Here is a 12212-nt window from a genome sequence, read left to right on the forward strand (position 1 = left end):
ACGGCCAATTGGAGCCAAGGGAGCGTGTCATTCACCTCGCCCTGGTGGTCAAACCTTTAAATAAACCCATGTTGGTCACCTGGCCTTAAATTAGAATGAATGAGATCAGCTGAACAGGAGGGACTAGGTCTTCTTCTCCCCTTCCTGTCAACTCATAAAAAGAAGATATGTTAGACACTTGCCCTTAAATTTTGAGTAATTACAGGACCCCAGTGCCAGACAGTTAGAGGAGCCGGGAGGGGCTTTTTTTAAGGAATAACCCCCCCCCCCCCCCTTTCAGTATTCCCTCAGCTCCTTCTACTTCTTTATCACAGACAGGCTCTTGGGAACTGAAGTCCCAAATTATAGTCATTAATCTCCTTAAGGCACGTTCTGTGAACAAACATGTCTCATAAGCTGCGTGTGCACATTTGCTGTAATAACCGAAGATTCAAAAACAAACAATGTTTGTGAGAATGTTCAGGGGACTTGATGGTGCAGAACTGCTTCGAGGAAGGTTTTTTTCAGGTTTGAAGAGCAAGTGTTTGTTTTTGAGTGGTTAAGGGTGGTACAAAACCACAGGATGGGGCTATATGAGCTCACCAATGGCTCTCCAGAGATTGCTGGAATTGCTTAATTTGATAGTGGCTTGGCAGGCCATGACCAGAGCAGTGCTTGCCTGCGTGCTTATTGTTGTCATTTGCATGAAATCCAAAGCATCTTCTGCGAGTTTCGCCTGAGAGGAATGATAGCACTTTGTCAAACTGTGCTCCACCCTAGAAGCCCCAGAGGAGTCGCTTATGGGATTCCTGTCTGAAAGAGGATAGTAGTTACAGTGTGTGTAGTGTCTGGTTGAAATTGTCATAGTTCTAATTCAGTCACATGGAAGAAAGTGGATGAGTGAGCCATGGCACTGTTATTTCTTTGTTCCACAGCAGGGCTTAAATATATGTATGACTTTTTGTTCTTATTTATTCATTCATTTATGAATATTTAGTTGCAGGATGTCTTTGGTTCCCTGTGCATAATCGTGACCAATTTGGCCCCCTCAGAACATCTGATGTATTTAAATGACACTGTAGAGAGCAAAGGGAAGTTATCTACGTTATACACCTTCAGTCAGTGTTTTTTCAAGGTGTGATGGTTGTGTTATAGTCTTTAAATATCTTCAAGATGATTGGTTTTATATAAAACCGGAATTTCCTCAGTTCAGACGAAGTTCAGACGTTCAGTTTACACTCAGACAGAATGTGAAATACCCACCGAATTGTGACATATAAGTTAATTATTATGAATATGCTAATCACTATTCAGACTGCTACTTACTGTGTTGCTTAGCAACCTTGTTGTTTAGCTATATCTGTTTATTATTTAATAAAAGAATAGCATGAAATTATCATTATTGACCATATTCATTATGCATTAGAATTTTCTTTCTTTGTCCCTCAAATATATTTATAGATACATCCTGTAATGACTAATAGAACAGCCTCTTCCAGCTTATCAAATAACAGACGTGATTTTGTAATCAGACATGCAAACATCTGCTGATTACATTACTGATGAAGAATCCATGCAATGCCGTGTGAATTAAATGCTGAAAAAAATGATTGACTGATGTACATTAATATTGACAGTGTTGTCTTCATGTGTGCACAGGTAAAGCCAATGTGAATGTCCAGTGGGATGAGGACTCTGCTGAGAGCTTTCCATTAAAACCAGTGAGAATAGCGTTTGTCTTGGTGGTCCATGGACGAGCTTCTCGCCAGTTTCGACGCCTCTTCAAAGCCATCTACCACACCTCGCACTACTACTACATACATGTTGATCAGGTGAGCCACAGAGAGCCTACAAGCATGATGGACTGCAATACTGTCAGTAAAGCCCCTTTAAATTAAGTTTTTTTAAATGGAAGTTTGGTTTAAAGTAATTACATTTATTTGTTTTTCAATTACACTAACATTTAAAATATAATCTCTTCGTGTCAGACAAAGTATTAATCAATTTTTGGTCAATTCCTTTGTCTTAGCGCTCCAACTACCTGCACAGGCAGGTGCACGTCTTGGCTGCCCAGTATCCCAACGTGAGGGTGACACCCTGGCGCATGGCCACCATCTGGGGTGGCGCCAGCCTGTTGACGATGTATCTCCACAGCATGGCTGACCTGCTGGCCATGAGGGACTGGAGCTGGGATTTCTTCATCAACCTCAGTGCTGCTGACTACCCCATCAGGTAACAGAGAAGCACCTCACACCACAGGGAGTTCAGTGGATTGTAGGGGGCGTCAAAATTACCCTGTAAGGTCTGGTGGCAAGCATCCAATATAGGTGACAAACCTTTGGACTGGACACAGTTCCTTCACCGTGCATGTACAACAATAGCAGACAGCTCCCAGCCGATATGGAAGAAACTCAATACACTCTGGTCTGGGCTCCTGTGGTTAACTGTGAGCTTTAAATACAGAGTCACTCAAAACCAAACAGATCAATGAAGTAGAATCTCTGCTTTTCTCAAAGACTATTTGTTCACATCTTCTCTTCCAAGTTGCTTCCTCCTCTATTGCACTCCATTGAATGGATTACATGGTGAACTGATTACAATTTAATTGCCCAGGGTCAATACCTATTGACTTTCTGGGCCTGTTGTGCACTGTATGGTCCAAAAGTCATCTCTCCACTCAAAAGCATCCCTTTAAAGTGGCTGTAAAAGGTAATTAAAAGCCACGAAGGCTACGTGAACTGGACGTATAGTCTTGGAAATAGGCAATTGGGGGAGGAATTTGGTGACTTGTACAGTTTTTTATGTGAGTTTATAGCCCTCCTGGGAGTTCAGGGTCTGCTGGGTTTTTGATGTAGCTCTGCAGCAGCCAATTAAAATCCTCCTATTAAGTGGAGAGTTATCTCTTATGCACAGCCAGATGTCCACCAGTTGCATTTAGAAAAGCTGTAATGGCCACTGGGCAAAAAGAAGCTGGATCTGATGTCTCCACAGCTGGAGCCAGGATCCAGGGGCGAACGTGGATGTTGTTCATAGACGGGTTGAGTCTTGTTGTGTTTAGCTGTTTTCACCATACTGATGAATGCTGCTGACATGCTGTCAGTGTCTGTTTGTCTGTGCATGTGTCTGTGTTCCTGCACTAAGGTGTGCACATTTCGTGTCTGTTGAGTGTGCCTCTGCACCTGTCTGCGTACATGTGTGCACATTTCTCCTGTTTGTCAATCAGAGCATGATTAAGGGTATTCGCAAGTGCCCGCGCCGAGACACTGTTTTCTTCCCATCTTTTGCCTCTTCATTTGCATGAGGGTGGTGTTGTTGAGAAAAGGGCTGACAGTGGAGGTTTTAAGCCCCATCTGTTGGGAAACGAAACGATTGATGGAGCGAAAGAGGGAGCCGAGAGGCACAAATGACAGGGTGAGAGCAAGAATAAGCAGCTATGGAAGGGGAACGAGAGGGAACTGCATGTTTTGGATCCATGCAATATGTAAATATGTAAATTGTAGTCTTGTATCTTTGCTTACCGTGTGCATTTGTAACCATAGCTCGGATTTGACCAGCACTCTGCATATATACTGACTTGAGCTTGCAAATGTGGTCCTTTTAAAGTGGCTGCCCTGGGTTCAAGCCCTCGTGATGGTGAGCGTCCGTGCTACTCGAGTGTCCTCGAGCAAGTAACTGAAACCCATTCAGTCACTTACAATCCTTTCTGATCTCTTTGGGAAGAGGATTGTAAGTGAAAAGAGATGTTCTCCCTCAGAAATAAACACATCAGCATTACATTATCACTATGGACTTACTAAAGCACAGAAAAACATGTTGGCATAAGCAGAGGCCTCACTCTTGCCTGACTACAAACCGCATTTTTTGTCAATTCATGACAAGCTTCTAACCCGTTACTTATACTGATCCTATTACATTTATCCAGCTAACACTGTCCAACCTGCACCAGTATTTCCTAACATCACAATATTATTTGACCAAGTGACACTTGTCTTTCTGTTGCGACCGCACTGCCATGGTGCAGTCAGGAATGCGGGGGGCTCCCCTGCCCCACGCTGTCCTGACTACTGCTGTTGTTATCAGTGAGACTGGAGACAAGCATTATTTCCCCTCTAATTCCCTGATAATGTCTGTCCTGCCGCATGGATGGCTCTCAAAGGCAAATCCAGAGCCCCTCACACCAGCAGAGTGGCTGTGTGTCCAGGGGGAGATATACTGGGCTGTGTGTCCAGAGAGAGGCCAGAGGATGAGTTGTTCGCTTGCTTTGTCAGAGAGTACAATGCTCTTTCCCAGCTTTTATCTACAGTCTCCTTGCTTTTACCTGTTTTTTCTTTTTTAAAGCCCCTTTCATAGACTTTACTGCAGCTTTTAAGACGTCTGAGTTCTAAAGACAATGACTGACTGCAGGCGTCAAGTCTTCTAATCTCTCTCACTTTGTCATCTGCGTCTGTTGCATCTAATATTCTAGCTTTGTTCTATAAGTAATAGGTGCCATTTTCTGCTGTGAAAAAAAGACTTTATAACCCATTAGAACTGAGCCAACTCATTAAAAAATGTAATTCTGGAAATTAAAAAACTTGCTGAAAAATTTCAGGCAGGATTCTTAAATGACTGAACTTTCAGAACTTTTTGAAGGTTTTTCCAGGACAAAGATGATGAATGTATGATCCATCTCTCATTTGTTTGAGAGCTGGAGTGCGGGTTCACAACCTGACAGCCATGGCATTCAGCTTTTCCCCTCTGGGATGGTATATTTAAAGTTCTTGTTATAAAAAGGGCACATTATGAATTTAGCAGTAAGACCATGGAAGTGCAGCAGTGGCATAATGATGAAGTTTAATTGGCTATGATATTGAAAAGGTGCACATTTCTGTGTGTGTCAGACGGGGTTGAAACTCACTGCAGTCAGTGTGTGTGTGTGTGTGTGTGTGTGTGTGTTAATGTGAGTGTGAATACCACTGTGAGACAGAGCAGCCACAGGGCTGACAGTAAGCAAACTAGACCCAGTGGACAGGGTGACCACTCAGGTGGCAAATGTGGAGCTTGACATGAATTCCCCTTGCTCTGTGTGTGTGTTTGTGTGTACGTGCGTGTGTGCATTCCTACAAGCGTTTGTGTGTTTCCGTGCGTGTATATTGTATTGTCACTGTGCATACTAGCAGTTACACAGCCTGCATGCGTGTGTGTGTGTGTGGGAAGTAGAGACAGAGAAGACTGCATGTGTCTGTACAGCACATCATCAGTTAGGCTTTATGGCTCAGGACCTCCTAAGATAAGCCCCCCAGGCTGTGAAATTGCTCCTTCAAGAGAAAATGACATTAATATGCGCTTGTCCCTCCCCCCACTGATCCTTGAGCTTTTTTACCAGAGCCTCGCTGCTCTTTTAGAAAGGCAAGCCAAGCCATCATGAAAGGCTCCACCACAGATGAAATGTTAGAGCCATTGACTGGGGCATAGCCTGCAGAGCAAAGCTTTTAGCCTGTCTGGCCTGTGTATGAGGGAGTAGACTGCTGTACAATGTAAGAGCAGCATGAAGTCATTCATCAAAATCATGGACAGCACGATCTTTTGTATCATCCTAAATAGTTTTAACAGTTTGAAGGGACTGAGGGCCTGACACAGAGAGCAGTTGAGGGCTTTAATTGATCAGAAGTGATCTAAAGCCCTGAAAAGAGTATTTCTCTATAATATTAGTCCCCTTCCACGAAAAATGTGTTTTGCTTGTTCCTACTTGAATGTTCGAGCTTCCCTGTGCAGAATGATGTATGTGCAGAGTTTGACAGCAGAAGGCTGTTTTCTCATTTCACTGCTGAAGGGGGAAAGTTTGTCTGTTCTCACCCTGAATCCCAGTTTCACACTTGCACATATGAGCACAACCTTGTGAGTCTGGCAGCAAATCATGGTTCAACAGGCAACTTGCACAAGTGTGATGTGGAAACGTGAAAGCTCTGCTGCACATACATTGAAAATGGTCCACAATTCGACATTTTTGCTTTAAAACTCATCACCATTGCTACACACACTAAAACTAAACTAAACTAAAACGCTGGGAAACGCTGCTGGCCCTGTTTCAGTTTGAAAACTCTGGGGTTGGTGAAAGCAACATGAATGAGGAATTACAATCGTTACTGACCTTGTTGTCTTTGCTAGCAGCTGTTGCGCAGTAAAACTCTGCATCTTAATGATACAACTGCCTTTGCTGTTTGACATTCGTAGTATTTTGTGTAACTAATCAACTGAGAGTAGACAATCTGCTTCCTGTTTACACCGACACGCATGTGCATAGTGTGTGTGAATGGCCAAGTATGTATGATTGTAGTATGTTTTCAGGTGTGATCATACGGACGGAGATCGTTGCTGATATGGTGCCAAAATAGTCATCTGGAAGGAGATCATTTTCATTTTAAAACACTTAATCAAAATGAAAACTGATTAGTGTAGACGTAGTCTCAGTGAAGTAGAAGACATCATGTGGTCGGTTGTTAACCTTTGAAAGGAATAATATTTGCATGTTAATAGATTATGGAAGTAGTAGATTTAATTTTTAGAGTGTTTAACAAGTTAGGTGAACTTTGAACATTGAATTGTATTCAGAACTGTATTCAAACAAATGTTATTCCAAGCTGAGTATTTTGTGTCTTGAAACATGTCTGGAGTGGACGTTTAAATATTTATGACTAAATAAGCAACAGTCAAAGTTGAAGCCTGGAAAAATAAACATCCTTGGTTATTATTTATTAAGAGTTAAACACTTAGAAACTCAGCTCATCTGCTTCATCAGAACTCCGGGGGTATGGTTTCATCAGGTTTGATCGACGGTGACGCCTATAGCAATCATTACATCAAATTTTGCTAAATTCTCATTGGTGCACATAAGTACGTGACATCACTTTTTCACGTTTTCCAACTGATCATAGACAAAAACGCAAACATAGAAATTTCTCATGTGAAATAACCAAGAATTTGCCAGAAAATACAGTCTTCATGTTGGACCCCGTCACTCAATTAGTGCCCTTCCCGTAGACGTGATACAAAGTATAATACAAAGAGTAAAAACCAGTGTTGTTTGCTGTTGTAGGCCTCTACCAACAGTTTTACAGACGTCTCTTTTATAATGGTGGACTACAGAAAAAAAGCTTTTTTGGCTACATAGGATTTTCTGTCGCAATATCAGTGGTGATCAGTGAGAGAAATTGCCAGCAAGATTGACTGGATGCACCATCTAGGTACAATGCATAGGTGCTTTATATATATATATATATATTAAAATCAAAACATGGAATATACTTGCTTTTAACAACGCGTATGCGCACGCGTTGTGTCTGCCATGCGTATCCTGCCTTCAACTGGTGCATCGGTCGTGCACATCGCCAAAAATTACGTTACGTGCGCGCGAGATGCAATATTGACATGAACACTAGGGGTGGTCGTGCGAGTACAGTGACCATGAGGTCAGAGGGCCAGATAAGATCAACGAAATGGTGGCTACGGTGGCGCCGCTTTCTCTTTTTCTGCCACGATCGCAGCAAAAGCAGCATGCAGACCTCTTCCAGCATCGCCATGTTGTTTATTTACATAAGTATGCAAGACCGGCTTTGTTTACGACTTTGGGTCTGATTTCTGTTGTCTGCCCCCAAGTGGAGACCTCCAGTATCACGCGTAGTGGCCATGTTGTGCTGAAGCAAGTTTTCGTACACAATGCAGCTGTTGGGTACGCAAACGCTTGGTCAAACAGCAAGTTATATTCCAGGCCTTACAGTTCCAGAGTTATAAGCAAAGGTACACAGTGGAGGCCCATAATTAGTCGAGGAGAATACTTGCAAGTGTTGAAGACACTGTGCAATTTGAAAAATTGAGCTATCGAATACATTTTCATGAACTGAAGAGTGACTAGGTGCGATGTGGATGATCAAGCGAGCGAAAGTTAGATTGTGATGGTGTTTTCCAGTGAAGATGTTCTAACCTAAATTCAAACCTGACCAGATGCTAGATGCAAGTTAGATTGTAAGATAACTCCATATATCTTATCTCTGTTATGCTTCTGACAGTAACTGACAGTTAATCGATATCACTTTTATTATAGCCCATATGTGCATCTACACATCATGAACAATCATCATTCTAGCTGAGGAAATGATTCAAACATACTCATTTATAAAAGGAGAAATCACAAGCGGCACAGAAAAGAACATGTCAACCCCTTTTCTCGCATTCCCTCATCACACTACAGAGTATATCTGGACAGTCCATCCATCCACTCACTGTATGGTAGGAAGAGGTGTGAAGGAGACAGGTCAATAATTCAACAGTAAAACACTCCACGATGTACTTTTTAAAATTTGCTTTAGTGGGTGATTTGTCATTTTGTTCATGACATAAAGATACATCACACCATATCTCATAAAATATCCACCCAGTACACTTGGATTTTCACTTGGACAGGACCAGACACAAGGAGAGGAGGTCTCTCCTGAGATTTTAGGCTCAAAGATGAAAGCTGGGGATTCATTTTATATCTTTAGTTGGGAGAGATTTGCAAACGCTGTAGAATTTCAAACTGCTACAGTCGAGTATGGTTACACTCTGATATCTCCTCTGTGTGGTCCCAAATCACATCCCATTTATCCTCATCACACCGACACCAACTTCATTTTGCCATGTCTGTGCAACATCCTGCACATTCAACGCATCAGTCTGGCTTTACAGACAAACATTATGGAAATTACTTATGGATTTTTGTAGTTGGACCTCAGAGAAGTTACTGCTCTACTGCTGGTGTTGTAGCATTAATATTGAAAGTAGTTTTACTAGTTTTGAAATATTGAATATGGGGGTATCTAAAAAAATGATGTCTGGAGAGATTGTACATTTCTTAAAGTTGTTCAAATGACTAAATAAATCACACATTGCTACACCCACTGTCTAGTATACCTGGCAGGAAACCAGGGTTAAAATAAAACCAAAATAAAACCACAATCAGAAGATAAAAGAAAAAAATATAACACAAAATTAAGTGATGTAAGACAAAAGAAATCATAACAAGGGGATTAAAAAAATGAATAAAAAGACAAAGCAAAACCTCAAATAAAATAAGTAAAGGCTCTCTAATTAAAGTTTTTGGAAGGGATTTAAAAGATGATTTCCTCAGGCAGGTGAGCCTTAGGCTCCTGAATAAAAACACTCTGTCCTCTTTAGTTTTCATGCAGGTGCCTGGAATAGATAATAGACCTTTCCCTGAGGATCTCAAATGACGTACTGGCTCAGATGGTGCTAAAAGGTCATGAATGTAACTGGGAGGAAGGCAATGAAGAAACTTAAAAGTCGTCAGTAAAATCTTAATTCTAAAGCATAGTGAGAGCCAGTGTAAAGACGCTAAACAGTCATGTCTCTTGGTTCTGGTTAAATTTGATTCCTACACAGTCTGGAATCGATGTGTAGATAGACAGAGATCAATAGATTTTTGGCTAAGACAAGTAAAAAGACGAAGAAATAAAAGCATGTAAAATGGTCTCTGAGTCTCTAAGAATAAGGAAAGGATTGTATTTTTGAAATATTTCTAAGATGATAAAACATGACTGGACCAGTTTTGTGGTATGCTGCTCAAAATTACTGTCAAAAAAAAAAGTTTTCTTCCAACAGGCTTGACTTGTTCCAGCAGAGAACCAGCATAGTCAGATACAGAACTGTAGGAAATCATACCTCCCGCTGTTAGATCAGGAGGAGGCAGACGAGAAAGGAAAATGATAAATTAGACTTGTATTCCTTTCTTTTGAAAACATCAACAACAAAAAACGGTCAGATGCGGGCTTATATGCGAGGTTACTTCCAAATCGTCTCAAATCACATTTGATCAGATAAGTTTATGTTCCAACCCCCTCATGAGAGACATTTTACAGGAGCAGAAAAGAGAAGGATTTTCTCACATTTTTTTTTACATGTATGTGGCATATAACAAGAGAAAACTGAAACTGAAAATGTATTTTTTCATTTCACTGTGTCTTTGAAGCAGCTATAATCAATATTTTGATAATAACAGTGTGTGAAATAATAGGCTCAGCACCAAACCGCAGACAGACACAGTTAGCAACTGGCTGGTGAACACAATGGAGCATTTAGCAGCTGAAGAGCCAGATGTTTTGCTCAGCAGTTGGTAGAGATGAAAAACAGAGCTAAAAGACAGTGAGCAATGGACTGACTCCAGATGAGGGCTGATGTTGTTAAAAAGCAACTGTTTGCTAACAAGCATAGACTGTGAATAAAGATGGACGTAGCCTCCATGACGTCATTTACAGGTTTCTGTAGAGTGGTTTTGAAGCTCAGAGTGGGCTGCTCTGCTGTCACCATCTTGGCAGCTCCTGACTCCGCCTAACTGCCAACTAATCCAAAAATGGGCAAAGAGGTGGGGGGGGGGTTTCGATGTATACCGATTTGTGGCAAGGATACGATCACCCACCTGTCAGTCAAAGCAGCACACCCTCAATTAAGCATAAATTTAAGCCTAAATAAAATTGAAACGGTGAGTTATATAAGAATTCACCACCTGTACAGTTGCCACCAAAGGGGAAATTAGCTAAAGAGATCAAACCCATTTTCTGGACCAGGCTGTAAACATGTTTATTTTTGCTGTAAAGTTGGACATTTCAATATGGAAGTCTGTGGGAATTGAAGAACTGCAGTTTTTGGCGTCTGTGGTGTTGGCTTCATATTTCAGCCCTGGAGACTGCCACTCACTAACAAGTCAGCCATATCAACTTAAAAGGTATGAAATGTCAGTGTTGTTTCCACTGCACCCAGGAGGCCAAAAAGATAATTTGCTGCAGGGTTAAGGAGCTTTTCCATGGCAACAAGTAACAGGAATTCATTTGCATAATTTAGTTGCAAAACTCACATTGTTCCCTGTAGCATGTCCTGCAGAATCAATGTTCCACAGCTCGCTAGGTCTGACCATTTGTTTTCCTGTCAAAGTAAAGTCATTTTCTTTCATTGCAGGACCAATAACCAGCTGGTGGCCTTCCTATCCAAATACAGAGACATGAACTTCATCAAGTCCCATGGCAGGGACAACGCCAGGTGAGATGCAAATTTTTCAAACTATATTTTAATCTGTTCACAACACCACACCCTCTCTCTTACTATCTGGTCTCTGCTTCTCTTCCTTACTCGCACACACAGCAGCACCTGTACACACACACACACACACCCAGCACACTCTTGCCAGCACAGCGTGGTCACTGAATCATAATACAATTAGCTCCCATCTGTGGCTTCATTAATTAACCTTCTTGGTGGGCTGAGCTAGCGAGGTCGCTGCCGGGGCGCCCGTCTCTGCTGCCGCCCTCTGCTTTCTGCCCCATCATGGCCCGGTGGCAAACCAGTCACCACCCGACACCGTGGGCAAAAATACCCACAAACACATGCGAAAAATAAATAATTAAAAAAACACCCAGCATGGATGCATGAGTCAGCGTGACTCAGCAGTACCTTTTTGTGTTTGCAGTCACAGTATTTTATTCAGTGCTCTTTGATGGAGTGGGTTTTGTGCCTGATTTAATTCTGTATTCACAACAGCGATGATCTCGGTAATCCACCAGTATGTGCATATGTTTAGTCGGCTAAAACAAACTAAAATGCTTGAAAAATGCTTGAAAAATGCATGAGCGCATTTCCAAAATGTCATCTGCGTATGCATGCGCGTGTGCCTGAGAGCCACAAGGTCGTTACGTCACCAGTCTCTGTCACCGTTCAGAGAACAGAGGGAACTATTTGACCTGGTCGACCTGAATTTGACTCCCTCTATCTAACACTCGATACACTCACAGGAGTAACACCATCCATTATGTATGCAGGGTGTCACTTTTCTTGCTGTTGATAAGAGTGTCTAGTGACAAGTGCGAACATGTCAAGTCATTTAAGGCCGAGGACAGGAGACAAATTTTGCAGTAATGCAGAGGAAAGTTTGGATATACAACAACTGCAATACTAAAGCTTTAACCAGTGTGGTAGTTGAGCCTCTACATCCACCTGAGTATATTTCCAGTGTGTGCTCTGCTCTGCTTTTTTTTTTAGCTCATCTCTGTCAGTTTTTACCAATGTTCACCCAATAAAAACAGAGCAGATTTTGACTCTAATGCAGACACTCACCCTGATTTTGTTGCAAGCAACCAAAAGTTATTTCCTCCTGCAAGAAGATGATGTTCAGAATCAGAATCAGAATACTTTATTGATCCCCAGGGGGA

General features: G+C 41.8%; 1 protein-coding gene across 1 annotated transcript in view; it reads left to right on the forward strand.

The window, feature by feature from the left end:
• LOC139636361 (xylosyltransferase 1-like) overlaps positions 1-12212 on the forward strand; it is an 80728-nt gene that overhangs the window by 43249 nt on the left and 25267 nt on the right. Inside the window, exons 3-5 of the mRNA XM_071504395.1 lie at positions 1639-1811; positions 2009-2211; positions 10966-11046. Of these exons, the coding sequence (XP_071360496.1) occupies positions 1639-1811; positions 2009-2211; positions 10966-11046 (457 nt within the window). The remainder of the gene's footprint in view (positions 1-1638; positions 1812-2008; positions 2212-10965; positions 11047-12212) is intronic.

This window comes from Trachinotus anak, unplaced genomic scaffold (genome assembly GCF_046630095.1).
Source record: "Trachinotus anak isolate AG129_WGS33_773 ecotype Australia unplaced genomic scaffold, CSIRO_AGI_Tana_v1 ptg000019l, whole genome shotgun sequence".
Taxonomy (NCBI): Eukaryota; Metazoa; Chordata; class Actinopteri; order Carangiformes; family Carangidae; genus Trachinotus; species Trachinotus anak.